Below are 27,418 nucleotides of genomic sequence, written 5' to 3' on the forward strand. Positions count from 1 at the left end.
ATTAGTACACTTCCTATAATATTGGGGAGTGGAGAAGAATTGCTGGTCCAGTTTTATGAGGACCTCAGTGGCTTTGAGTAAAGATTTATTGCCGTCTTACAAATCCATTGTGAAAGTCTGTTTTCTCATACTGGCCGTTTTGTTAATCTTTATCTGTCAAAAGGGATCAAGGATTCAGCCGAGGAAAAAATATCTTACATAGGCTTCATTAGCTGGCCACGGTCTTAATCTTCAACCCGTAAAGCCCTTTGTGGTCAGAGATGCCCATTTCTGGATTTAACCAACTAGATGCTGGTTGGTATAGAGGCTTTTTACAATTTATGGCTCTGTTCATAACTTCAACATTTCATAGATTTGGCAGCGAATTATAGATTTTCATTTAGAAAACAGTAAATAAATGGAGGAGTTTGACGGTTTGGGGTTTATTTCCTAAAAGTTGTGAACAATTGACAGATAACTCAATGAGAACAAATGCATGCCACTTGCAACTCCCTTTTAAAATACCCACATTTTCCAGTTTAGTGAATGGAAGTTGTGTTGCTTTAAAGGGACAGCATAACCAGTTCAACTTAAAGTGATTATGGTGCTAGGATATTGCATTCTGACAACTCAATTATTTGTAATTTTGACAAAACAGGACATTAAAAGGGAGTTCATAGCTCCACCCATAAGCCCTGTCAATCAGAGAGGTGAGAATTGCACTACCAACTCATGCCATTTGTATGTCACCACAGACATGGAGGGACTTGCAGGTGCTGCTCCCCAGCAGCAAGTCCAAAGAGTGTCCCTGGTCTGGTCATAGTAAATATAGCTGAGTGTCACTTCACCAGAATACACATTAGTTAGAAAGTCTAAACCTCCTTATTCCATGGAAGAAATCTCCTTACCCCATACATCAGATGAATTCATATTATGCTAGAAGCCAGCCACCTCACCTAGAGGTAGATCCCCAGATGTTTTAAAACTTAAACTTCCATGATGATTTGTCATTCTAAAGGCATGGGAGTTGTTGTTCTACTACATATGGGGATCTACCTTTTGGGCACCACTGATTTAGTTAGTATCCCTCAGTTCCTAGAAAGTGCATACTAGACATTGTTGAATGGGGTCATACAGGCAGGCTTAATTTTTACTTAAAGGAACACTATAGAGTCAGGAACACAAACATGTATTCCTGACCCTATAGGGTTAAAACCACCATCTAGACACCCATCTAGCCACCCTGGTCACCTCATGCCTCCCTAAAAATCTTACTTGTATTCGAGTCTGCAGCTGCTTACTTTGTCCCTGTTTCCTCTTCACCTGCCCACTGCCTGCTGACATCATCAGAAGTGGTAGCCTGATCCAATCACAGTGCTTCCCCATAGGATTGGCTGCGACTGACAAGGAGGCAGATCAGGGGCAGAGAGAGCACAATTCAAACACCGGCCTAGCCCATCAGCATCTCTTCATAGAGATGAATTATATCAATGCATCTCTGTGAGGAAAGTTCAGTGTCTGCATGCATTTTAGGCAGCAATGACCCAGGAAAGATCTCTAACAGACATCTGAGAATTGGCCAGTAAAGTTATCTCTGAAAAGACAGTGTTTACAGCAAAAAGCCTGAAGGTAATGATTCTACTCACCAGAACAAATTCAATAAGCTGTAGTTGTTCTTGTGACTATAGTGTTCCTTTAATATGAGCTACACCATAAAAGAGGCGCTGCCACATGTTTCTTTGCATTTTTTCTCAAGGTGACTGGACCACTTTTATGATGGCACACTGACGGAAGGGGTGTTGGGCGGGCAACACACACTTGCCTGAACCTCTCCATTTTCTGTGTTGCCATATTTGTATTTTCTGCTCTGGAGTTTTAATGTGTGTTATTGGTTTCTGCAACACAAGGGTCTGTTACATCTTGCACACTCGCATCAAGATATCATAGGCATCCACTGGGTATACTCTCATCAGCTGTTGCTTAAATAATGGCAGGATGTGGAAGAGGAAACTACATGAAGCTACATGAAGCTCCATGTTTTGCAAAAAAATTGAATTTACAGGACGCCAAATACTTACTACTTTGTCTCATCTATGTCTTCATCATTGAAATTCCAAAGAATTCTGTAATAAAGATTATGTCTTTATCTCAGAAGTGACAGGGCTATAGAAAACAATGTCTAAAATAGACATGTGTGCATGTACACACAAAGTCATACAGTAAACTGGGAATTGGCTAGAAAAGTCCAGAGAATTCCAAACCTATGGCCAATGTAACCGGGGGAAAAATCTCCAACTAAGCAATGGTTCCAGCTCAGCCATCTTGGCTGTAAATTTAGAATTCCTTTGTGAATTCTTAATAATTTTTGTGAATAATCCTGTAACAAATAGTGTTAAATCATGGCAGAGCAATCAACCCATTTCACTACACGCCTATGTTTTTGTGTCCCCTCGCCCCCATTTAAAAAATAGGGCTAAAAAAGGTGTTATCGTTAAAGCTATTTAATAAATATAAATCAAAGTTGATTAAACACATGCTTACAGTTCTATACATTTCCTGTCGATGCAGGAGCATTGATGTACTTTCATCTGACTGATACGAAAAAAAAAATACACAAAGGCCTAAACTAGAAAATATAGTCAGAGTGTTTTTGAAGGATATTCAGAGGAAGGTAGGATGACTTACCCTTTGTCCATTGTTTATGGGCTGGGAATGGGGGGGTAGTTTCATAAATCAGCTTCAAGTGAATATTGTTTCTTTAAATGAGTGTGCTTAATTGGGGCAAGGTTTGATAAATTACATGCAAACCATGACCTGTATATGAATGCCACTACAATTAGCTCCTTCCTCTGATAAAGTGGATAGTACAAATGTTAGCATAATTAGAGTAAAAGTCAAGGGAGCAATATTGCCCAAAGGGCTGGGATACACGGAGATTCAGTAAGATTTATTTCATGTTTTTCTATAAGACAGCATATATGTTGTTTTTCATTGCATTTTATTTTCCCAGCACCCAAAAGGGAGTAGCAGGTGATTAACTAATTCCAATTAGGAGTGTATTAGTGGAAAGAAAGGTAAACATGTAAGATACAGGGCTTTCACCATAGATTTATTATTGTGTTGGCATTTGGCCTAAGCGGTATGCAAGCGCTCTCTTCTAGAAATAAAATAACCATTTTCATTAACTCTGCACATATATGGGGATGAAGGTGTAAGGGTCATTTAAAACCAAACACATCTTGAAACGGCGGAAGGATTCTGTGAATGTAGAAGTCGGTCATATTCTATGCAAAATTCTGTTCGGCCCGTGGAACCATATAGTATAGTGTTGCCAAAACAGCCGTATTTTTCTGGGCGTATGTCACTTTTTCTTAGTGGTGGACACATGAAAAGTACTGCCCAGCAAGGAACTTCTTTTTGACACATTTATCTGTGATTTACTGACTTCAAATTACACCTGAATTAAATCCGAATGCATAAATAAGGCTAAACTAGCCGAACTGTGAATATAACTGAGCTGGGAGATTGTTTTCCTGATAAGCTATTTTAGCCCTGTTTGTGCCATTCGGAGTTTAGTGAATAATTCTGAAAGGGTTATTCATTAATTAAATAAGTGAAATTCACTCGGATTCTCTACTTTAGTGAATAATCCTGTGAATGTGTTTGTAGACTTGCGAATGAAGTTTTCCTAGGAAAATATTGGATATATGGTATCTGTGGTGGAGTATATGGTGTGTTTGTAACCTGGAATGCCTGATTTAGTCTGCCTCTCACAGGACAGTAAGCCCTTGCGCAATATCAGGACGGCAAGAAAATAAACAAAAGTTTCCTCCCTGCGTGCTTTTAAAATATATGAAACCAAAGAGCAGCACCCCCTCCTTCTTTGGGGGCTGCGCGGCTTGCCTTTTGGGTAAAGGAGGGACCAAATCATTTTATGAAACTGCTCATAATTCCTTCGTGCTTGGCAGGCCTTGAAAGTTTAACTGAGGCAATCCCAGATTCTGCTCCAGCCGGGAGAATTGGTAGTATCCTCCAGGGAAAGAAATGGGTGGGGATTTTCTTGCAAACCTCGGGGTCAATAGTAGGACAGTGTCTGGATCTTTTTCCCTGTGAGTACTCTATGGTTTTTAGCCCAGAAATACGTTTTAACCCTATTGCTGATTATTGTACCTTGCTGTGTAATTTGTAGATTTTTAGGACTCCAAAGCCAAATTCGTTATCAGCACATGACAATGCAGATGTGCATCACATGCAATATTTCTGCCTTTGTGTTTTTTTTAAGAGAAAGGTGATATAGCACCAATTTCAAGCCAATGCCGAAACAGCCTTTATTGTGCTGCATAACATTTTGTTATTTCTGTACGCAACAAGGGTTGTCAGATGTGCCGTAATACATAACTCCCAAGTGTCCCTATTTTGGGACGAAATCCCTTAGTCCCTCTTTTCTATCCTAATGTCCCTCTTTTTTAGGAGCTCCTTATTGGTGTTGGTGCGTGCATGAGTGTATAACAGAGCTCCACTCTCTATAATATGTATATAAACAACAATACATGTGTTTAGAAATCACTCTGTGTAAATAAGAAACATTGTTCTTCTTCTAAATTACATTGAAGTTGCATAAACTATTAGTAAGTTAACTAAAATTTCTCAGAACAGACCCGCCCCTTGCCCCACCCTCATTCACACAACCCTAAAATGAAGTGTCCCTGTTTGTCTATTTGAAATGTAAGGTTTAACCCCTTAAGGACACATAACATGTGTGACATGTCATGATTCCCTTTTATTCCAGAGGTTTGGTCCTTAAGGGGTTAAAGGATCACTATAGGGTCAGGAACACAAACATGTATTCCTGACCCTATAGTGTTAAAACCACTATCTAGCCCCCTTTGCCTCCCTAAAGAGAGTACAATTTTACTTGTATTCAAGTCTGAAGTTGCTGCCTTTGCCTGTGAACTTCCTCTGACATCATCAGAAGTGGTGGCCTGATCCAATCACAATGCTTCCCCATAGGATTGGCTGAGACCGACAAGAAGGCAGACCAGGGGCAAAGCCATCACAATTCAAACACAGCCCTGGCCAATCAGCATCTCCTCATAGAGATCAATGAATCTCTATGAGGAAAGTTCAGTGTCTGCATGCAGAGGGAGGAGATACTGAATGTTTGGATGCATTTTAGGCATGAAAATTTTAATTGATTACTCTCTTGCATCACAGAAATGCTACGTAGTACTGGGTAGCATTTTTATGTACCTTCATATCAGCTAAACTACAAATTTCCATGAACTGAATTTGCTACAATTTAATATTATAAAGAACACATTGATTCTGCATTGGCTGCTAATTGGTTCTTAGCAGGTTAAAAAGGTCTCCATAGCAGCATCGTGGGCCAATGTTCTCATACATTTTTGCCAACCCAACACATTTTTAAATCTTTTCGCCAGCAAAATTTTGATGCATTTTACAAACTTCTTTCCACCAGGCAAATCAAATTTTATTGAAAATCAAATAAAAATGACAGCTGGTGCTCATTACGTTAATATACAAGTATTTATAATGGACTTGAGTTTACTTTGAGCATGTTAGTGGGGAAAAAATAATTCCCCTTGTGACATGTGACACACAGAGCCACTGAATGTGTATTTGGGTCTTATACTCTTAACCCCTTGAATACCTGATTGGTGATCAACTACTAAAATAATGCACTGGAACTGAATAATTAGAATTCCTCAAGAACACTGTTTTACTCAGGAAATAAATATTGATGGTGAAGCACATGCGTTCAAATTGACAGAGTAACAGCAACATTTGTGTAAAACAGCCAAAACCAGTAAAACAACCCCCCCCCCCCCCCAAAAAAAAAAGTGCAATTCAGTAGCCAAATTGGATCTTGTCTCTATACTTGCATATTGGTGACATCAGGTTGAACTGAGATGTATGGCCAATTACTAAGAGAATTGCAGCAACATATCTTCCAGGATGAATTCAAGCACAAATGAGTGAATTCCAATAATGTCCATCCTATTGTTTCAAACTGAATTCATAGTCTAAAAAGAAGATCCAGAGATCCAAGTAACCCTTAATATTAAAACTAAATCCCCAAATATTACAAAACAAACAAAAACAAACGCATTAGTTCCTTTCTCTACCGTTGTGTGGTTAAGGACCTCATCCAATATTAATTAAAGGGATTCTATAGTGTTAGGAATAGAAATATGTATTCCTAACGCTATAGAGCCCTCTGGTCCCCATCTCCCTCACTCCCCCTGGCACTTACCTGATTTCAGGAACATGTCCCTCGATGCTGGGTTGGTGCTCCGCCTCCTTTAACCATGGGGGGGGGGGGGGGAGGGGGTAGGCAATGCGTGGCGAGCGGTGCAAGTCCATTAAGATCAAGGAAGTTAAGTTGTCTGGGTGACTGTAGTGCAGGGTAGATCCCTTTGGGGTCTAATTGGGGATCCCCAATCATCTGTTTCCAAATGAGCCATAATCTTATCTTAGCCTATCACTGCTCAATCCTCTGCCATTTAGGAGTTAAATCCCTTTGTTTATGAACCCTAGTCACACCTCCCTGCATGTGACTTGCAGAGCCTTCCATAAACACTTCCTGTAAAGAGAGCCCTATTTAGACTTTCTTTATTTCAAGTTCTGTTTAATTAAGATTTTCTTATCCCCTGCTATGTTAATAGCTTGCTAGACCCTGCAAGAGCCTCCTGTATGTGATTAAAGTTCAATTTAGAGATTGAGATACAATTATTTAAGGTAAATTGCATCTGTTTGAAAGTGAAACCAGTTTTTTTTTTTCATGCAGGCTCTGTCAATCATAGCCAATGGAGGTGTGGCCAGGGCTGCATAAACAGAAACAAAGTGCTTTAACTCCTAAATGACAGTGAATTGAGCAGTGAAATTGCAGGGGAATGATCTATACACTAAAACTGCTTTATTTAGCCAACGTAATTTAGGGGACTATAGTGTTCCTTTAAGAGTTGGTCTTTTAGAATTACTATGTTTAATAAGCTCAGGAAAGCTTGAGGGACCAACTTTCTCTTGGTAGCACACTCCACTGACCAAATAAAAATCACTGTTTATTTAGTAGATATTCCCACAATGCAAACATAAATACATTTCATTATGATTTATTTTCCATTGGGGTTTATCTAAAATTAAAAAGCTGCAGATTTCATGTCTGAAGCCTTAGCAAGCCTTTCTAACCCTGCCTAGACTTTCTGTGGCGGTCCAATCACAGGCTTCCCAACGCAACTCATTGACAAGTCTTTGCAAAGCAGGTGCTCAAGCTCTGTCAGGTTGGATGAGGACTGTTGGTGGACAGCTATTTTAAGGTCTCTCCAGAGATATAGTAAGATCTAGTAAGAGTCCTTGTTGTTCCGAACTTCTTCCATTTAAGAACTATGGAAGCCACTCTCCTCTTTGGAACCTTCAGTTAAAAAATGTTTGCCTTCCACAGGTTTGTTGACACAATCCTGCCACTGAGGTCTGCAGGCGGTTACTTTGCCCTCATCGTTTGCTTTTTGCTTTGATATACAATTACAGCTGTAGGGGGAAAAAAATTGTATTTTGCCAGATTTCTCCTTAAAGTGATACTCCTAGTCACCAGAACAACTGCAGCTTAATGTAGTTGTTCTGGTCTATGTAGCACGTTTCTGCAGTCTTAGCAGTGTAAACACTGCCTTTTCATGGTTGTAATATTTAATAAACCAAGTCTCACATAGATAAGGGTATGTGGGGCATCGTTGAATTGGTTCCCTTGATCTCTGTTCAGATTTTACTCACCTTTTCTCCCTCTGCTCTTGTCTCGCAGCGGCTGGCTCCATCTACATGGCTGAGAATATAAATTTTGATGATCTCAGCCAATCCAAGCTATTGCACATGCACACTGTGCCAGCCAGCATCTCCTCATAGAGATTTATTGAATCAATGCATAGCTATGGCGATCGTTCAGAGTCTCCATGCAAAGTGTGGACATGCTGATTCCAGTACTGCACACTATGCAGCACTGGACTAGGAAGCACCTCTAGTGATCAAATGAGTGACTGCACCTAGAGTTGCTACGAGGCAGCAGTGTTTACAGTGCTAAAACTGCAGGGACATGCTATAGACACCAAAACCACTACAGTAGTGGTTCTAGTGACTAAAGTATCCCTTAAATGTTGCACATTGGAGATAGAATAGGGGAACCACTAAACAGGTTCTTTCAAAATTAAGGGAATCCTGGATTTTGTCGTTTATCTTCCATCCTGCAAGCAATGAGGGGCTGTTGTATTGACAAGCTGGTTACATTTATTTGCGAAACGTACATTTATTTGCGTATGACACTATGCAATGCATTCCCAAGCATTTTACTTGCCTCTTCTGCACTGCTCAATCCAGTAAGTTTTTCAATTGCATTTTCAGAGCAAGGAAATGGAAAACTATCATTTTGAAATAAGTAATAGTTTTGCTTTAAGCCTCTACTTTATAGGAACACTTCAAGCACCATATAACCACTACAGAGCGTTTGTGGTGGTTATGGTACTTGGACTGTTCTTTTAGGTCTCTAACTGCTTTCAGAATCATTATGCTTGTACGCAATAACCTAGTTTCCTCACTCTGTTGGGAAAGCTATCTTCTCACACCTTAGTAAATCATCTCCTTACATGTTACTGAAATCCCCAGCCCAAAATAAGAAAATACAAATCTTGAGTTATTTCACACAGATATTTGCAAACAGAAGTGAAAGGCAGGTTGAGTAAAAATAAGACAGGGTCTGATTGCATGAGAGGGGCAGCACCTTGTAATCCTGTATTTCAATTTAATTTAAAAGGGGTTGGCAGGTTCCTGTTTTAATGAACAAAGAGTTGACAAAGGCAGACGGCTCAGGAGCCGAGACTAATTGTGTGTCACAGTAAGGCATAGAATCCGTGGGGAGCTACAGGCCTGCTAATATAGAACAGGTCCCAGTGTGCACAGACATAGGTCATTGTAGGTGAACAGGTCACATTTGCCCCCAGGGTGCCAGCTGGGGCAGTTTGATAAAGCAAACAGTGAGCCAAATATATTTGGGGCAAAAAAATGCCTTTTTTTCCATTACATTGGAAACTGAATATGTTTAACCCCTTAAGGACCAAACTTCTGGAATAAAAGGGAATAAAAGGAGAAAGGAAGTATGGAGAATATGTAGAATTTAATGTTTCAGGGAAAATTACTTAAAACATTTGTATTTACGTTTACTTGTATGTAAGCTTACATACTTCCCACAGAAAAACTGCCCCTGCTCTTGTAACTTGATTTACACTTTCCATGAAAAATTTGTACCCCCATTTAGATTGAGGCATAATTTTTATTCTTGAAAACTGCAAGGTCTTACATTTCTCCATGTTTAGTTATGTTCACATGGCAAATAGCACTGTACAATTCAAGCAGAACTCGAAAGGTTAATGCAAGAATGCACTCCATATCACTTTAACGCTCTTTCACAATTTGTGTACCAATAGTCCTAAACATCACAATCGTGTTGTTTTTTTAAATAAAAAAAAATTTATAGTGCGATTTTTAGAAAGTGCACTATTCCATATACGCCATTTGCACCAAAGATCTTTATGCGTTCCACTTACCGTATATACTCGAGTATAAGCAGAGTTTTTCAGCACATTTTTTGTGCTGAAAAACCCCAACTCGTCTTATACTCGAGTCAGTGTCTGTATTATGGCAATTTACATTGCCATAATACAGACTGGGGGCTGTGTGTGGTTACTTACCTCTCCTGCAGCTCCTGTCAGCTCTCTCCTCCTCCGCGCCGGTCCGTTCAGCACCTCGGTCAGCTCCCAGTGTAAGTCTCGCGAGAGCCGCGGGGTCATAGTGCGGCTCTCGCGAGACTTACAGTGTAAGCTGACAGAGAAGCTGCACGGACCGGCGCGGAGGAGAAGGGAGCTGACAGGAGCTGCAGGAGAGGTAAGCGCTCTCTGACAGCCCCCTCCCCCCCCACTGAACTGCCAATGCCACTGGACCACCAGGGAAGGAGACCCCCCTCCCTGCCATGTATCAAGCAGGGAGGGGGAACGAAAAAAAAATAAAAATAATAAAATTGATAATAAAAAATAATAAAAAATTATTAAAATAATGTAAAAAAAATAAATAAAATTGCCCACCCCCCACCAAGGCTCAGCTACACACACACACACACACACACACACTGCACTCATACACTGTCAAGGTGGCGGTCAGGTGACCGGGACACAGACACTGTCCGGGCAGCGGTGCGTGGACCAGGACCCAATATGCCTGATGATCCGAGTAGGAGTCACAGTGTGGAAGTAGAATAGCAGGGTCTGGAGCAGGGTGACCGCACGCCCCCTGGTGGTGAGCACAAGACATGAGGAAAACATGAACATAACATGGGCAAGACTGTACAGGACTGTACATTGACTGGGTATACAAACTAAAACAAGACAAGATATATTAGGCAAAACAAGAGGAGGCATAACTAAGCACTAATGAGAAAAGTATGGGGATTTAGTTACACTATATGATCATACATTGCATAAGCCAGCCACAACGCCAATGCACCCCATATTCGGCAGGTCCTACACTGCCTAATGTTCACTAAAAGAACCATACTAGACCAATAGTACTTACCTGCAAGAAAGGGCAGAAGTCTTCAGCAGCCGCCTGCCGGAACTCTGGATTCCAAAGGGAAAATGGAAAACAACGGGTGTGGCAAAAAAACAAACATTTAAATGAAACCAAGAGACTGGGAAATCCAGGGACGGAATATAAGAATGAACCCAGAAACCCAGCAATAAAGAAAACCAGACACAGAATAGAAAACAAAAAACCAAGAAATACTAAACAAGAATAGTAAAAGGAGTACTGGATACCAGAAGCCAAGTCCAGACATAGAACAGAGCAGAGCAGATCATGACACACACACACACACTGCATTCATACACACACACTGCATTCATATACACACTTCATTCATACACACACTGCACTCATATACACACACTGCACTCATACACACACACTGCACTCATACACACACACTGCACTCATACACACACTGCACTCATACACACTCTGTGTATACACACACACTGCACTCATATACACACACTGCACTCATATACACACACACACTGCACTCATATACACACACACTGCACTCATATACATACACACACTGCACTCATATACATACATACATACACACACATCACTCATACACACACTGCACTCATATACACACACTGCACTCATACACACACACACACTGCACTCATACACACACACATCACTCATACACACACTGCACTCATATACACATACACTGCATTCATACACACACGCACTGCACTCATACACACACTGCACACATACACACTGCATTCATACACACACTGCACTCATACACACACACTGCACTCTTACACACACACACACACTGCATTCATTATATACACACACTGTAAATAAATATTCAATTAATATAATTTTTTTAGGATCTAATTTTATTTAGAAATTTACCAGTAGCTGCTGCATTTCCCACCCTAGTCTTATACTCGAGTCAATAAGTTTTCCCATTTTTTTGAGGTAAAATTAGGGGCCTCGGCTTATATTCGGGTCGGCTTATACTCGAGTATATATACGGTATTTAACCACTCTCATGTCTTGCTTTGTTTTCGTCTACAATGCTCCCTACTGCTTGCTTACTTCCTACTACTATGTCTTTTGAGACTGGACTTATAATAGAGTGTTTTTTTAACCCCATGCCTCGGGTAAATTTTAGTTTCCTACTTTTTCAATCTTTTGGCTGGTGCTCTGTGCCAAGTGAATTACCAGTGTCATGCCCTCATATTTGCTTCTTGCTATATAATAGTTAAAATGGGAATTGTGTAGAATTGGCAAGGATTTTACAAATTTCAAGCCAAATACCACCTCTATGAACAGCTTTGTTAGAGATGTTTTTTTTCCCCAATACTGGTGTTTTAGCTTGAACTTTGGAATTTAGTTTTTCCTTCATTTGATATTTTATGGCGATAACCCAAACTAAAATAGTCTTTAAAAGTTTGGGGCTCAACCATAAGTCATGCTTGGCTTTGTTTACCAATCAACCAACTCCAGCTAATCCACCTTTGTGCTTTGGATTACATAACCACTCAGTATATGGACAGTGCTAATCTGAAGAACAAGCAAAATCTAACGTTTTGTTGTCAGTATACTAGACACGGTCTGGATAGCTCTTGTCTCAATTTTAATTTTTTATTTTTTTTAAATATCATAACTGTCCTGGTCTATTTGTTTAATATAATGGGACCAGTGTCGTATAGGAGAGATGGATCCACATTCACATCACATGTGTGATAATTTGCATTGAAATGAAAATCCTTTTTAAAAGCTAAATTTCTGGCTTCTGTTATAATCTGTTATGTGCGACACAATTCTGGGGGTTGCAGGGGTGTCAAAATGGGGTCTGAGGATACCTGATGTTTACATGACTTTAAGATGCTTAGGATGATACATAAAGTGTAACATAGTTTGTGAGAGATGGTTCATGTTTTAACCTTACAGAAGATCGCGATAAGTCCAAATTTGGGCTAATATCTCTAGTTCATGGCTTACTTGGTTTATCATTGATCATTAACTCGGTTAAGGTGTTTACATCTTTCGTTGTGCACTTATATGTATTTTAGAGTCTGCTTATATAGGTTATATTGAACCTGTCTTAATAATTATATTTAACATTTTATTATAGACTGCTAGGGCAACTAAACATATTTGCGGCTACGAGCATGGCTTACATTTTATAGGCAAAAATGTATTCCCGCATTGAAATATTTGTAAGAGAAACTACTACAGTTCTTGTTTCATTTTTGGCTCTCTATGAAGAATGACCTTTCTGCAAGATTGTGTATGCTGCAAGCCCCTATGGCAAAGCAGGAGCTATTTTTATTTATATAACGATGTCCAGTTCGTGCTCCTGGGTATGGCAGTTCTCTCAGCAAAATCGAGATGTTGGCACCGTGACCCTGTGTCTTGCGGTATGAAAAACATTCAACTTCAGTTTCCTTCTCCTTGTTGCTGTAGAGCGCAGGGGGGGGGGGGGGGGGGGGGGGGGGGAGAGGGTGTAGATACAAGTCCTGTGTTCCATTCCTATTTTTTGTGATCCCTCTGCAGAAGTCAAACACATAGCTAAATACACAGATCACCCTAAAATTTCCCGGGAAATTGGCAGAATTATTATCGATTCACAGAGCACGGCCAAACATCACTGCATGAATTAGCAAGCAGCTGTTTCTAATTTGAGTTTAGAACGGTACACAGAGGAACTTGCTTTAGTGCGCGATCCTTTCATTTATAATGAATTTTAATCACCGCTACAGGTGAGAAAAATGTAGAAACAAGCTTGTATCTTGTGCAAGAAACAAAGGCAAGCCAGATGCTAACAGATTTACAGCCTGTGATAAAAGGAATGTTTTGGTACAGTTTACATGTAATTAGGCTGCAGCTGTTTGCGCTCCCCGGCCCGTGAAAAGAAGCAGCATATATGATCTCGCTGCCTGTTTTCCGGAGGGAGTCAAGGAAAACAGTGATCCAACCCTGGAACCATTTATAGAGTATTCCTGAGGTTGAAATAAAACTTTCTCTCCCTGCTGGATGTAGGCTGTTTAACGGAGCAGCGATTCCAGTTGCCGGACAGCAAAATCTGAGCAGATAAGTTTGGTTGAGAGTAAAACTGCCTGGGGAGTCTTTGCTTAACCCTTTTCCTTCTTGAAGACAAATATGCACACCTTTTTAACTGTCTGCTAACCCTAATCGCCTCCTGTATGGCTTTGGTTTTTAATAACCTCAGCACCCCTTTCCCGGAGTACTAACCGCTGCTTTATAAACTCTGAAATCTGCGTCTGCTGCATTTGGCAGTCTCCTCTTTGAAAGACCCTGCACGCGGTACAGTCCATTGACGGCTTTCTCTGCCTCTAATTAAACTCATTGAGTGTATTACGACCGTCTAATGACTGTTTTGATTCTCCTATGAGCGCATGACAAAGGCCCATCACTAGCCATGTGATTCCCTTTCAAGCGCAGTCCCTCTTTGTAGGATTAGCCATTTTTAATGCCTTTAATCTTCTTCTTAAAAGAAAAGTGATTTTTTACATCCTGTCAGACTCTTTTTGACTGTGCTGGTGCAAAATCGGACTAGACTTCGTATTGTTAAATAAACGTCCTGCATTTTAGAAATGGATGTGCGGAGGTCGCTGGCTCGACCATGCAATCCACAAATAATCAGTCGGGTCTGCCTTAAATACAGCTACTTCAAATCTGCTTTCACTGCTGAAAATGTTGATCAGCAACTCTGCTCATTTTGGGATTCGATTTGTCTTTGAAATGACTACACTTTTATTACAATACAAATTACATTTAAGTGGAGTAATATAAATTATGATTGTAGGACAGACTATTACATATCTGTTATGATTATGCATGTTAAGACTTTGTGAAGGTAATTGCAAGTTACTTGGTAATCACCTGTAACCTAGAAATGCTTTCAAGGAACAGTGTATTGTAGTAATTATGGAGTATTTGGGTTTCAACAACCTGGGGTGCTCCCTGTGCATAGAGCCCGGTGGCCCCTCTGTGCATGTTCAAACTAGATGCAACTTTCATTTGTGTATTTTGCATCCAAAGTTCCCCAACCTTGGGTAACAATGATGGGTTCTGGGTGAGAATTTAAGTTTTTTTTTTTTTTTTTTTCAGACTTTTAAAACGGCTTGCCTCAGGAACTTAAAAAATAAATGTCTTATGAGGTTTATTTTCTAAATTGGGATAATTAATAGTTCTCAATACAATGGCACATTTTAGGATAACATAGATGAGCTAGAAGAATAGACGAGTTGGCTAAAATTTGCAAAGCCCTTGTAAATTTTCACAAATTTATTTGGTGAGTAAAACCGTGTGCGACCTTCCCATATACCAGTATTTAATTGTCTCCCAAGCTCCATAAATACTGCATTTCCCAATGGGCATCAGATAAAGCACACTAACCTGACACCATCTATTGTAGGGAGCCACGTGACATCATCAGTTGTAGGGAGCGAGCACACCGACCACATGTAGGGACTAATGTTTTGCAAATTTAACTAAACATTTTTTGAAGAGTATAAGCCCACCAATACTGCCACAGTGTATGTATCCTAAACAATCTAATACAGATACATCACAACACTTTTAATGTCTTACTCCCTTTGTATACCATGTATTGCCCAGATTTCTAGTGTTGGTTTCACTGGCTTCTTCTGCATATCTATGAATGTAAAATGCATTAGGGGTAGGATTGCTGTTGATCCAGTTTTCGGGGCAGAGTGTTCAGTGAGTGATTCCCCCGAGTCCTCCCAGCATTCTTATCTGTCCATATGTGTATGGGACCCAGCTGGTTTAGAGAAACCCAGCTCTGCCTCTCCCTGTATCTCATCCAACAAGCACCCGGGAGCTCTGTGTGCAGCTGACTCCTTCCCGTTCTCTCTCTCTCCGGGGAATCTGCAATTCTCTTAAGGGGCTAGATGTCCTTGAAATCCAATGTTCTCTCTCCTAATAAGAAAACATTTTGCTTCTCCCTTGTTGCTTTCCCTCTCTTCTGGTCTCATTATTCATTCTGTGCATATTGTATTATATATGGTAAATGCGAATATAATTTTACTTCTTTAGTTTTTTTTTCCCCTTCGTTATTGTCCTCTTTGTTTCACTTTTACTTTGAAAATATTACACCCGTACAGAAATATGCATTTCTACACAGAGTGGGAGCTAATGCACTGTTTAAAAGGACCTCAAAGACATTACAAGAGGGAAATGTATTCCATGGCACTTTACAGTAAAGCCATGTATTACATAGCATTAAACAATATGTACACTACCACACTGTGTGTTAATTCACACTTGGCAAAATAAGCTTAAAGGACCACTCTAGTGCCAGGAAAACATACTTGTTTTCCTGGCACTAGAGTGCCCTGAGGGTGCCCCCACCCTCAGGGACCCACTCCCGCCGTGCTCCGGTTGGGAGGAAGGGGTTAAACTTACCTCTTTCTCCAGCGCTGGGCGGGGAGCTTTCCTCCTCCTCTCCTTCTTCCTTGCGACGTCATCGGCTGAATGCGCATGCGCGGCAGGAGCCGCGCTCGCATTCAGCCAGTCGCATAGGAAAGCATTTACAATGCTTTCCTATGGACGCTTGCGTGCTCTCACTGTGATTTTCACAGTGAGAAGCACGCAAGCGCCTCTAGCGGCTGTCAGTGAGACAGCCACTAGAGGTTTTGGAGGCTGGATTAACCCTCAGTATAAACATAGCAGTTTCTCTGAAACTGCTATGTTTATAAAAAAAAAGGGTTAATCCTAGAGAGACCTGGCACCCAGACCACCTCATTAAGCTGAAGTGGTCTGGGTGCCTAGAGTGGTCCTTTAAAGGGACACTATAATCATCAAAACAACTTGAGTTTACATACATTACGTAGTTGCATAACTGAAAAGAGACTTACGTCCATCAAGTTCAGCCTTCATCACATATGTTTTTGCTGTTGATTCAAAAGAAGGCAAAAAACCCAGTCTGAAGCGCTTCCAATTTTGCAACAAACTAGGAAAAAAATTCCTTCTTGACCCCAAAATAGCAGTCAGATGTCTTCTTGGATCAAGCAGCTATTACCCCACTAATTAGAAATTATATCCCTGTATGTTATGTTTTTGGAAGTATTTATCCAATTGCAGTTTAAACATCTGTATGGACTCTGATAAAACCACCTCTTCAGAGAATTCCATATCCTTATTGCTCTTACTGTAAAACCTTTTCTTTGCATTAGATAAAATCTCCTTTCTTCCAGCCTAAATGTGTGACCTTGTGTCCTATGTATAGTCCTGTCTATGAATAAATTTCCAGAGAATGGTTTGTACTGGCCCTGAATATATTTGTATAATGTTATCATATCCCCCTCTGAGGCGCCATTTTTCTAAACTAAAGAGATTTAAGTTTTTTTAACCTTTCTTCGTAACTAAAAGGCTCCATTACTTTGATCAATTTTGTAGCTAGTCTCTGCACTTTTTCTAGTGCCATGATATCTTTCTTTAGAACAGATGTCAAAAATTGCACAGCATATTCAAGGTGTGGTCTTACCAGCGATTTATAAAGAGGCAAAATTAAATTTTCATCCGGAGAATTTATGACCCTATTTATACATGACAAAACCTTACTGGCTTTAGCAACTGCAGATTGACATTGCACATTGCTGCCTAATTTGTTGTCTATAACAATTCCCAAATCCTTCTCGTGTGTGGTTATCCCTCATTCACTACCATTTAGGGTGTAAGTTGCTCGTGCATTCTTGACCCTGAAGTGCATAACTTTGCATTTCTCTACGTTAAATTTCATCTGGCATTTTAGTGCCCAGTCCCCCAATCTATCCAAATCTCTTTGCAGCAAAGCAATATCCTGCTCACATCTTATTACTTTACAAAGTTTTGTGTCATCTGCAAACACTGAAACATGGCTTTCAACGCCTATTTTAAAATCATTTATAAATATGTTAAATAGAAGCGGTCCCAAAACAGAACCCTGAGGGAAACCACTTACCACTTTTTTCAGCCTGAAAGTTTACCATTAAAGGAACACTATAGTCACCTAAATTACTTTAGCTACATAAAGCAGTTTTAGTGTATAGATCATTCCCCTGCAATTTCACTGCTCAATTCACTGTCATTTAGGAGTTAAAGCACTTTGTTTCTGTTTATGCAGCCCTAGCCACACCTCCCCTGGCTATGATTGACAGAGCCTGCATGAAAAAAAAAAACTGGTTTCACTTTCAAACAGATGTAATTTACCTTAAATAATTGTATCTCAATCTCTACATTGAACTTTAATCACATACAGGAGGCTCTTGCAGGGTCTAGCAAGCTATTAACATAGCAGGGGATAAGAAAATCTTAATTAAACAGAACTTGCAATAAAGAAAGCCTAAATAGGGCTCTCTTTACAGGAAGTGTTTATGGAAGGCTGTGCAAGTCACATGTAGGGAGGTGTGACTAGGGTTCATAAACCAAGGGATTTAACTCCTAAATGGCAGAGGATTGAGCAGTAAGGCTGCAGGGGCATATTCTATACACCAAAACTGCTTCATTAAGCTAAAGTTGTTCAGGTGACTATAGTGTCCCTTTAATGACGACTCTATCCTTAAGCCAATGTTCTACCCAAGACCACAAATATTCATCTAGACCAATTTCTTTTAGTTTGAAGACTAACCTATTGTTAGGAACCGGATCAAATGCCTTGGCAAAATCCAAGTAGATCACATCCACTGCAACACCCTGATCTATACTTCTACTTACTTCTTCTTACTTTAACCCCTTAAGGACACATAACGTGTGCGACATGTCATGATTCACTTTTATTCCAGAAGTTTGGTCCTTAAGGGGTTAATGAAGCAGTTTTTGTGTATAGAGCATGCCCCTGCAGTCTCACTTTTTAATTCACTGCCATTTAGGAGTAACATCACTCTAATTATACAGCCCTAGTCATACTTCCCTGCATGTGACTTGCACAGCCATCCTAAATACTTCATGTGAAGAGTCATCTGTTTACACTTTTATTGCAAATTCTGTTTCATTTATAATTTTTTATCTCCTGCTCTTTTAGTAGCTTTCTAGACCCTGCAGGAATCTCCTGTATACAATTAAAGTTCAATTTACAGAGCAGGAGATAAAAATGTGTAAAGTAAGTTAAATCTGATTGAAAATGAAACCATTTTGTTTTCATGCAGGCTGTGTCAGTTACAGCCAGGGGAGGTGTGGCTACGGCTGCATAAACCAAAACAAAGTGATTTTACTCCTAAACGGCAGTGAATTGAGCAGTGAAACTTCAGAGACATAACATAAAGACCAAAACGACTTCATTAAGTTAAAGTTGTTTTGGTTACTATAGTGTCCTTTAACTCTGTTATTTACTTAACAAGGTATTGACCAGGAAATTGCATGCATTTGGCCAAAATAGATGAGCTTAAAAAATTACAGGGGATTTTCAATTCAATTGTCTTTTGCTTAACCCTTTAACGCCGTTGCGGCGGCATAGAACGCCGTAAGGCTTAAGCCCCCAGGAACTCTGCAGTACTTACCTCCACAGCGATCCGCTTCGGGAGGACTGCCTGACAGCTCAGGCAGCTCTCCCCCGGCAAATCAAGCCCCCACATGGCCCCCTATAGCTGGCTGTGGATCTGCCAGCAGGGGGACTGTCTGGGCTGTCATATATACACTATATATATATATATATATATATATATGTAACGTCATACATAGTGTATTTTAATGTTTTCATTTGCAAAAGTACACAGCCCAAGGTATTGCAAGTGGGGTATGTCCAGTTTTTTTTAGTAGCCACTTAGTCACAAACACTGGCCAAATATTTGTTTTTTGTTTTTTTCTCACAAAAACAAATATAAATGCTATCTTTGGCCAGTGTTTGTGACTAAGTGGCTACTAAAAAAGACTGGATCCCACTTGCAATACCTTGGGTTGTGTATTTTTGCAAATGGTATGCCATCATGGGGATAATTCTCATTCCTGGGCTACCAGTTGGTCTCAAAGGTAACATTACTAATCTGTCAAAATTTAATGTGAAAAAATGGAATGTGCTATATTTGACCCTGTAACTTTCCAAAACACTGTAAAATCTGTTAATTGGGGATACTGTTGTACTCATCAGACTTTGCATTTTATTGCAGTAAAAACTAACAGTATTATGACATTTACAGCTAAAACGTCAGGCAGAACTACAAATATTTTTAAAAATCTTAATTTCTCACAGGTTTTGTTTTATTTTATTCATAATACATTGTTTCATATATGAATAGTTCATGAGAAATTAAAGCCATGTTTCTCCTGAACAAAATGATATATAATAAGTGTGGGTGCACTGAATATAAAAAAGAGGTGGATTACGGTTGAACAGACATAGAGCGCAAATTCCAGTTTTTGTTTACATTTTGTTTTGAACAGAACATGTTCTATTGACTCCGTCCTGAAGGGGTTAAAATTGCAATTGCCTTGTCATTTGCTTATAATTTGTATGTAAACATTTGTGTGTATTTATCAGGTATTTCATGCACCTGTACTGCAATCTGCATGCTTGTGCTAGCAAGCATAGAGACAGCATTAGGTCTAACTGTTTGGGAGTTGGCAGTTTCAACATCCCAAAAACATTTTTTTCCTATAGCTTTTAGAATGTTAACATATGCTTTTGTTATTATTTTTATAAATAAGGAGATCCTTGTTTAAAGAAGTAAACTGCAAGGTTGTTTTGTATTGCCTTGCTCTAAATGTAAGTCTAAATCACTGTAAGGGGTGTGTTAATGTAATGATTTTATGGAATAAAGAACTCAGACTTTAGACAGACGCCTTGTCACCTTATTCTCACTGAAAGGCCAAACTGTCATTGCACCTGCAGATTATAGGGATGGTACTCCTGAATACATCATGTTTCACTTGGCGTCTGGATACGGTTTCACATACATAATGGAAGCGATGCTTAATTGGCAACTTTATTCACATAACGTTCCAATGCTACCATGGGGCCGTCTGTCATTCCTTAAATCAGATGTGTGTTCTGCATGAACATGGCAGATGCACGGCTTTTTCCAACTATCACTATCTAGCGTGTAATCGGCTTCAAGCCTTATATACACACTGTATAAACAGCACAGATATTTCTTTCATTTCCATTTACTGCTGTGATAGTTTGATGTGGCATTTTAATGGTGCCCTGTTTTGATTAAAAATAAAATGTATTTCCCAGTAAATGTGCTGTTTTTCTTTTGTTAATTTTAAGTGAATTGAGCTCTTGTTTTGTTTTCTCTGTCTCTTTCTGTATGACTTTATCTCCCTCTCACTGCCTGCCTCTCTTCCTCTGTGAGTCAGTCTCTCTTTCTCTCTCTATCTCTCTCACTCTGTTTCTAAAGAGCTCTGGCCTTGTTTCACAGATGTACTGGGAATTGGTTTTAATCTCCTTTCTGCTTTCCCATTACAGATGGTGATGACGACCCACAATTCTCTTGGGTGGCTTCATCTCCCTCCAGCAAAGACGTTGCATCACCCACTCAGATGGTAGGAGATGGGTGTGATCTTGGCATAGGAGAAGAGGAAGGGGGATCTGGGTTACCATATCCCTGCCAGTTCTGTGATAAGTCTTTCAGTCGTCTGAGCTACTTGAAAAGACACGAGCAGATCCACAGTGACAAACTACCTTTCAAGTGCACCTACTGTAGTCGTCTGTTTAAACACAAACGAAGTAGAGACCGCCACATAAAGCTTCACACCGGGGACAAAAAGTATCACTGCCACGAATGTGAGGCTGCATTCTCACGCAGTGACCACCTGAAAATTCACCTAAAAACCCACAGTTCCAGCAAGCCGTTTAAATGCACAGTGTGTAAGCGGGGTTTTTCCTCTACTAGCTCTCTACAAAGTCACATGCAGGCTCATAAAAAGAACAAGGAACACTTGGCCAGATCGGACAAAGAGATGAAGAAAGACGACTTCATGTGTGATTACTGCGAGGAGACCTTCAGTCAGACTGAAGAGTTGGAGAAGCACGTGATGACACGACATCCACAGCTGTCTGAAAAAGCTGATCTGCAGTGTATTCATTGCCCTGAAGTATTTGCAGATGAAAACACTCTGCTTGCCCATATTGACCAAGTCCATGCCAACAAGAAACACAAGTGCCCCATGTGTCCAGAGCAGTTTTCTTCAGTGGAAGAAGTTTATTGTCACCTAGACAGTCATAGGCAGCCTGACTCCAGCAACCACAGCATTAGTCCTGATCCAGTCTTGGGAAGTGTAGGTTCTATGAGCAGTGCCACACCAGACTCTAGTGCCTCAGTGGAGCGAGGTTCAACTCCAGATTCAACTCTTAAGCCAATAAGAGGCCATAAGAAAACCCAATCATTGGATAGAGAGGATGGCCAATCCTGGTCCAAAATTAACTACAGCTGCCCTTACTGCACGAAACGAGACTTCAACAGCTTGGCTGTTCTGGAAATACATTTAAAGACGATCCATGTGGACAAGCCACAGCAGTCACACACATGTCAAATATGTCTGGATTCTTTGCCTACCCTGTATAATCTTAATGAGCATGTGAGGAAAGTGCATAAAAATCATGCATACCCTATGGTGCAATTCAGCAACATAACTGCTTTCCACTGTAACTATTGTCCTGAGATGTTTGCAGATATAAATAGTCTGCAGGAGCATATTCGCATAACTCATTGTGGTCCTAATGCTACAACTCAAGAAGGCAACAATGCTTTCTTCTGTAACCAGTGTTCTATGGGATTTCTTACAGAATCCTCCTTGACTGAGCATATTCAGCAAACCCACTGCAACGTAGGAAGTTCAAAACTAGAATCTCCTGTCATTCAGCCAACACAGTCTTTCATGGAAGTGTACTCCTGCCCATATTGTACAAACTCCCCCATATTTGGCTCTATATTGAAGCTCACAAAGCATATTAAGGAAAACCACAAGAACATTCCATTGGCAAACAATAAGAAGTCAAAATCCGAACAGAGTCCGGTTTCCTCGGATGTTGAAGTTTCTTCCCCTAAGAGGCAACGATTGTGTGCAAGCCTGAATTCTGTGTCCAATGGAGAGTATCCTTGCAATCAGTGTGACCTAAAGTTTTCCAACTTTGATACCTTTCAGACACACTTAAAGTCACACTTGGAGCTGCTCTTACGAAAACAGTCTTGCCCTCAATGCAAAGAAGACTTTGATTCTCAGGAGTCCCTCCTGCAACATCTCACAGTACACTACATGACCACATCCACGCACTATGTGTGTGAGAGCTGTGACAAACAGTTTTCTTCGGTGGATGATCTGCAGAAGCACTTACTGGACATGCATACTTTTGTGTTATATCATTGCACACTGTGCCAAGAAGTCTTTGATTCTAAGGTTTCCATCCAAGTGCATTTGGCAGTAAAGCACAGCAATGAGAAGAAAATGTATCGTTGTACAGCATGCAACTGGGACTTCAGGAAAGAAGTAGATCTTCAGCTCCATGTCAAGCACAGTCATTTGGGCAACCCAGCAAAGTCTCACAAGTGCATCTTCTGTGGGGAGACCTTCAGTACTGAAGTGGAACTGCAGTGTCACATTACAACTCACAGCAAGAAATACAACTGCAAATTTTGCAGCAAAGCTTTCCATGCAATCATTCTGCTGGAGAAGCACCTGCGTGACAAACACTGCGTGTTTGATTCAAACAATCAGAATGGTACAGCCAATGGTATGGTTCCAGCAAGTAAAAAATCCGAGACGGCAGAAGTGCCAAGTGTGTTGATGAAGAATCCTGATGTCACCAATAGTCATGAGGCCAGTGAAGATGATATTGATGCTTCTGAACCAATGTATGGTTGTGACATCTGTGGGGCGGCTTACACAATGGAGGTTCTCCTCCAGAACCATCGATTGAGGGATCACAACATTCGACCTGGGGAAGATGATGGTTCTAGAAAGAAGGCTGAGTTCATCAAGGGCAGTCACAAATGCAACATCTGTTCAAGAACATTCTTCTCTGAGAATGGACTTCGTGAACACATGCAGACACACAGGGGTCCCGCAAAACACTACATGTGTCCGATATGTGGAGAACGGTTCCCATCTCTCTTGACACTAACAGAACACAAAGTTACCCACAGCAAAAGTTTGGACACAGGAACGTGTAGAATCTGCAAAATGCCACTTCAGAGTGAAGAAGAATTTATTGAACACTGTCAGATGCATCCAGACCTTAGAAATTCCCTCACTGGATTCCGCTGTGTTGTGTGTATGCAAACTGTCACTTCAACTCTTGAGCTTAAAATTCACGGGACATTCCATATGCAGAAGTTGGCTGGCAATTCGGCCGCCTCCTCTCCTAATGGACAGACCTTGCAGAAGATATACAAGTGTGCTCTGTGTTTAAAGGAATTTAGAAATAAGCAAGAACTTGTAAAGTTAGACGTTAATGGCTTGCCATATGGCCTATGTGCAGGATGCTTGAGCAGATCAACTAACGGTCAGCCTTCTAATCCAGCTCCTCAAGATGTCTGTGACCGACTCTGTACTGGTCTACGGTGCCCTGAGTGCAGTGTAAAATTTGAGAGTGCCGAAGACTTGGAAAGCCATATTCAGATTGACCACAGAGACTTGGCACATGATGCTAGTGGCCAAAGGAAAGTATCTCAAACATCTCCCGTACCCAGAGTAAGTGCAAGTTTTACCTGTGTAGCACATTTGACTGTTGTATAGTGAATTTCTCTTTGATTTGCCTCTGGGTTTTAATGCAGCAATAAAAAGTATTGCTTATTAAAATCTTAGAGGAGAGGGAAAGTCACAGGAAGATCAATCGCTTTCTATTTTCATTTAGCATTGTGATACACTTCTCTTTCACCCTCAAATCTTTCCATTTGGCTTTTAATGTTTAAAACTTTTCACCAGTGTCTGGAATTGCAGTATATTATTAGATATTTCCACTCTGCAAATTTATTATAGAAAATGATGTGTTTTGCACAATTTTTTGTTTAGTCTTTTTCCCCCAAAACTTTTTTGCACTGTTTTAATTTCATGCCCTAATTGGCTGCAAGTTACAGCTGACAACTGACATAAGAACTAGAAATCTTTCCATGCCAGTTGTCTGCTTTAACTAACCTAAGATTTAAAGGTTCAGAATGTATATAGGTGTACACCATTGCTAGTTCTCCTTTACATTGAACAGAAGAAAATGAAAGAAAATGCTGTTTTGTTTCTTCTTAATGTGTAGACAGACAAATGAATACAATACATTTTTAGCTAAACAGGCAGAGTTAATGTCACCTTACTAGAGATGTAGGGTAGATTTCGTAAAGCACTGTACCATACCGCCAGAGGCTTTAATCTTATGTTGCTAAACTGTTTTGGGAATAATAACCGATAAATATAAGCATGTTAAAAGTGTGTTGTGGTGCTTAAAAGTATTTATATATGTGAGCAGCTACCACACTTGTGGACAATCTTACTGTGATCCATAAAATCAAATGAAAACACATACAATAGAGTAATGCAGTACAAACAGATTGTGATTTAAGTGAATGGGGAGTAATCACACTCCCATGTGATGGAGCCTTCAAAAAGATAACATCAGAGACTCTTACACTATTATCACTAGATAATTGTATTGCTAATATCAGCAAGACGTTAGAGGGTTGCATCACACACCATGACCACTTCTGCTTTTAGAAATGCTTACGGTTAAAGGGATTAGTATGTGCAGCATTTCAGCTTAACCCTTTAAGGTCCAAACTACTGGAATAAAACGGAATCATGACATGTCACACATGTCATGTGTCCTTAAAGGGTTAAAACATTGCACATTCAGAGTAATCTGCGTTTTTGGACTTGTTCCACCCTCTCAACATCGGATTTCGGCTGCTTGGAGTTGTAAAACAACTTAATCTAAATGAAGTTGTTATGGAGCCAAGAGGTCCCCGCATGTACTCTTACCTCAATGGGTTAAACTGTTTTCGAACAGTTTAACCCCAAAGTTGCCTCCAGTAGCCATCAAAGCTCCCCCGGGAGTGCTGCTGATTGGCTGAACTGAACTGGCTTGGAAAGAAATGTACCTTTTTCAAGACATTTTTGTGAATGGGGAGTCACTGATTGGCTGACTGCTCTCCAAAACAGCAGCGTCCCTTGTAATAGACCATTATGTCTTGAGTGATAAGAAAGAAGAACTCCCTCCTACTGACAATTTCCCTGCTCTCCGTCACAGAACTTGCAGTAAGAAAGTGTTTGCTGGGGGAATATAGTAACAGAGTGACTAATGACACTCTGTTCTGACATTGAGCTTCTGATTGTGAAGCCGGCATGTCGAGTTAATTAGTGAGGGTTGCCCTGCATTAAGAAAATAAATTCTACATTTACTGCTTTAGGAGCTGTTACATCTAATGTGATATGTCAAGTTCACTTTAACATAGATTACGTTGGGGTATTTAATACATTTCAGATCAATTGCCCATTCCTGGTTTCTACACAAATCTTTAAAATGTATGTAAAAATACAAGTCCAGAAGAGGAGACCAAGAGATAAAATAAAATATTGATTGGCCTGTATTTTGCTAGAATGTTGTTGACTCATTGCCACTTTTAGATTAGTGAACAAGAAATCTTGTTTTGCTCTGAATATTTAACTACCAAATATGTCTAGATGTCTTGTGAGAGCAAACTTTGTTAGTCAACAGCAGAACCTTTAACCCCTTAAGGACACATGACATATGTGACATGTCATGATTACCTTTTATTCCAGAAGTTTGGTCCTTAAGGGGTTAAAGGAACTCTAAAAGCACCATAACTACTACAGCACGCTTTAGTGGTAATAGTGGCAGTAGGGCCCTGATACCCAATTATGTGGCCCCTAATACACAATAGGATAAGCACTAATGATCAACTAATCAATTATGTGGCCCCTCAGTGCAGGGCTCGGTGGACCTTAAGGAAGGCTGCTAATAGGGGCTTTCACCTTTCAATATAAGCTTTAGAGAGGCAGGGCCTGGTGTCCGATGGATCCAGTAAGAAGTCAAACCATTGGTATGGCTTATCAATTTACATTAGGGGTGTGGGGAGCAGGGCACTCCTAGCCCCATAACACTACAACATTCTATAGTGGTTATGGTGCTTGGGGTGTCCCTTTAAATCTAGTGGGAAAACCTTAGATGAACAGAAAACGCACCTTAGCCAAACACAAAAGGAAATTTTTAATTAAGTATTTTTAATTAATTTTGTTTCTTTGTAGTAAATTTGGCTTTTGTTTAACTAGCCGTAATATGATAATTTCTTTGCATTTACTTTAGTGGTTGCAAACACATTACAGGAGTTTAGGAATAACAATCCATCACACACATGTGTCAATAGAAGATTGCTCCCTCCTCCTCCCCCCACCCCCTTAAAGAAAAAAAAAAAGAATAAGTGGCACAAATTTTATTTAGGAGCCAGTAGCATCAATTTCAGGAGCAATGGTTCCCTGGCACCTGCATTTAAAAAAAAAAAAAATAAGTCATTTAAATGTTTAAATGTGGCTGTTTGGAATGCTAAACTCTGCAAACATTTGTCAGCCCCTGCAAAAAAAAAAATCAAAATATCACTCTGAGTGATTAATGTATTTTGTTAGCAGGAAACAAAACTTCTTCAGGATGCAGATAGATACATTTCAGAGGCATCTTTGTAATTAAAGGGACTCTCCAGTGCCAGGAAAACAAACCCGTTTTCCTGGCATTAGAGAATCCTACAGTGCCCCCTCCCCCTCCTAAAACCTCTTCAGACACTTACCTGAATCCAGCGCCGATGACCCTCGGCGCTGGGTCAGGCCCCGGCCACACTCCTCCCCCACTGACGTTCCCCAGCTG

The 27,418-nt window shown here is 40.2% G+C and overlaps 1 protein-coding gene across 1 annotated transcript in view; it reads left to right on the top strand.

The window, feature by feature from the left end:
* Nucleotides 1–27,418, top strand: part of ZNF423 (zinc finger protein 423) — a 245,850-nt gene that overhangs the window by 109,341 nt on the left and 109,091 nt on the right. Inside the window, exon 4 of the mRNA XM_063437907.1 lies at nucleotides 21,023–24,246. Coding sequence (XP_063293977.1) covers nucleotides 21,023–24,246 — 3,224 coding nt within the window. The remainder of the gene's footprint in view (nucleotides 1–21,022; nucleotides 24,247–27,418) is intronic.

This window comes from Pelobates fuscus, chromosome 12, assembly GCF_036172605.1.
Source record: "Pelobates fuscus isolate aPelFus1 chromosome 12, aPelFus1.pri, whole genome shotgun sequence".
NCBI classification, from domain to species: Eukaryota; Metazoa; Chordata; class Amphibia; order Anura; family Pelobatidae; genus Pelobates; species Pelobates fuscus.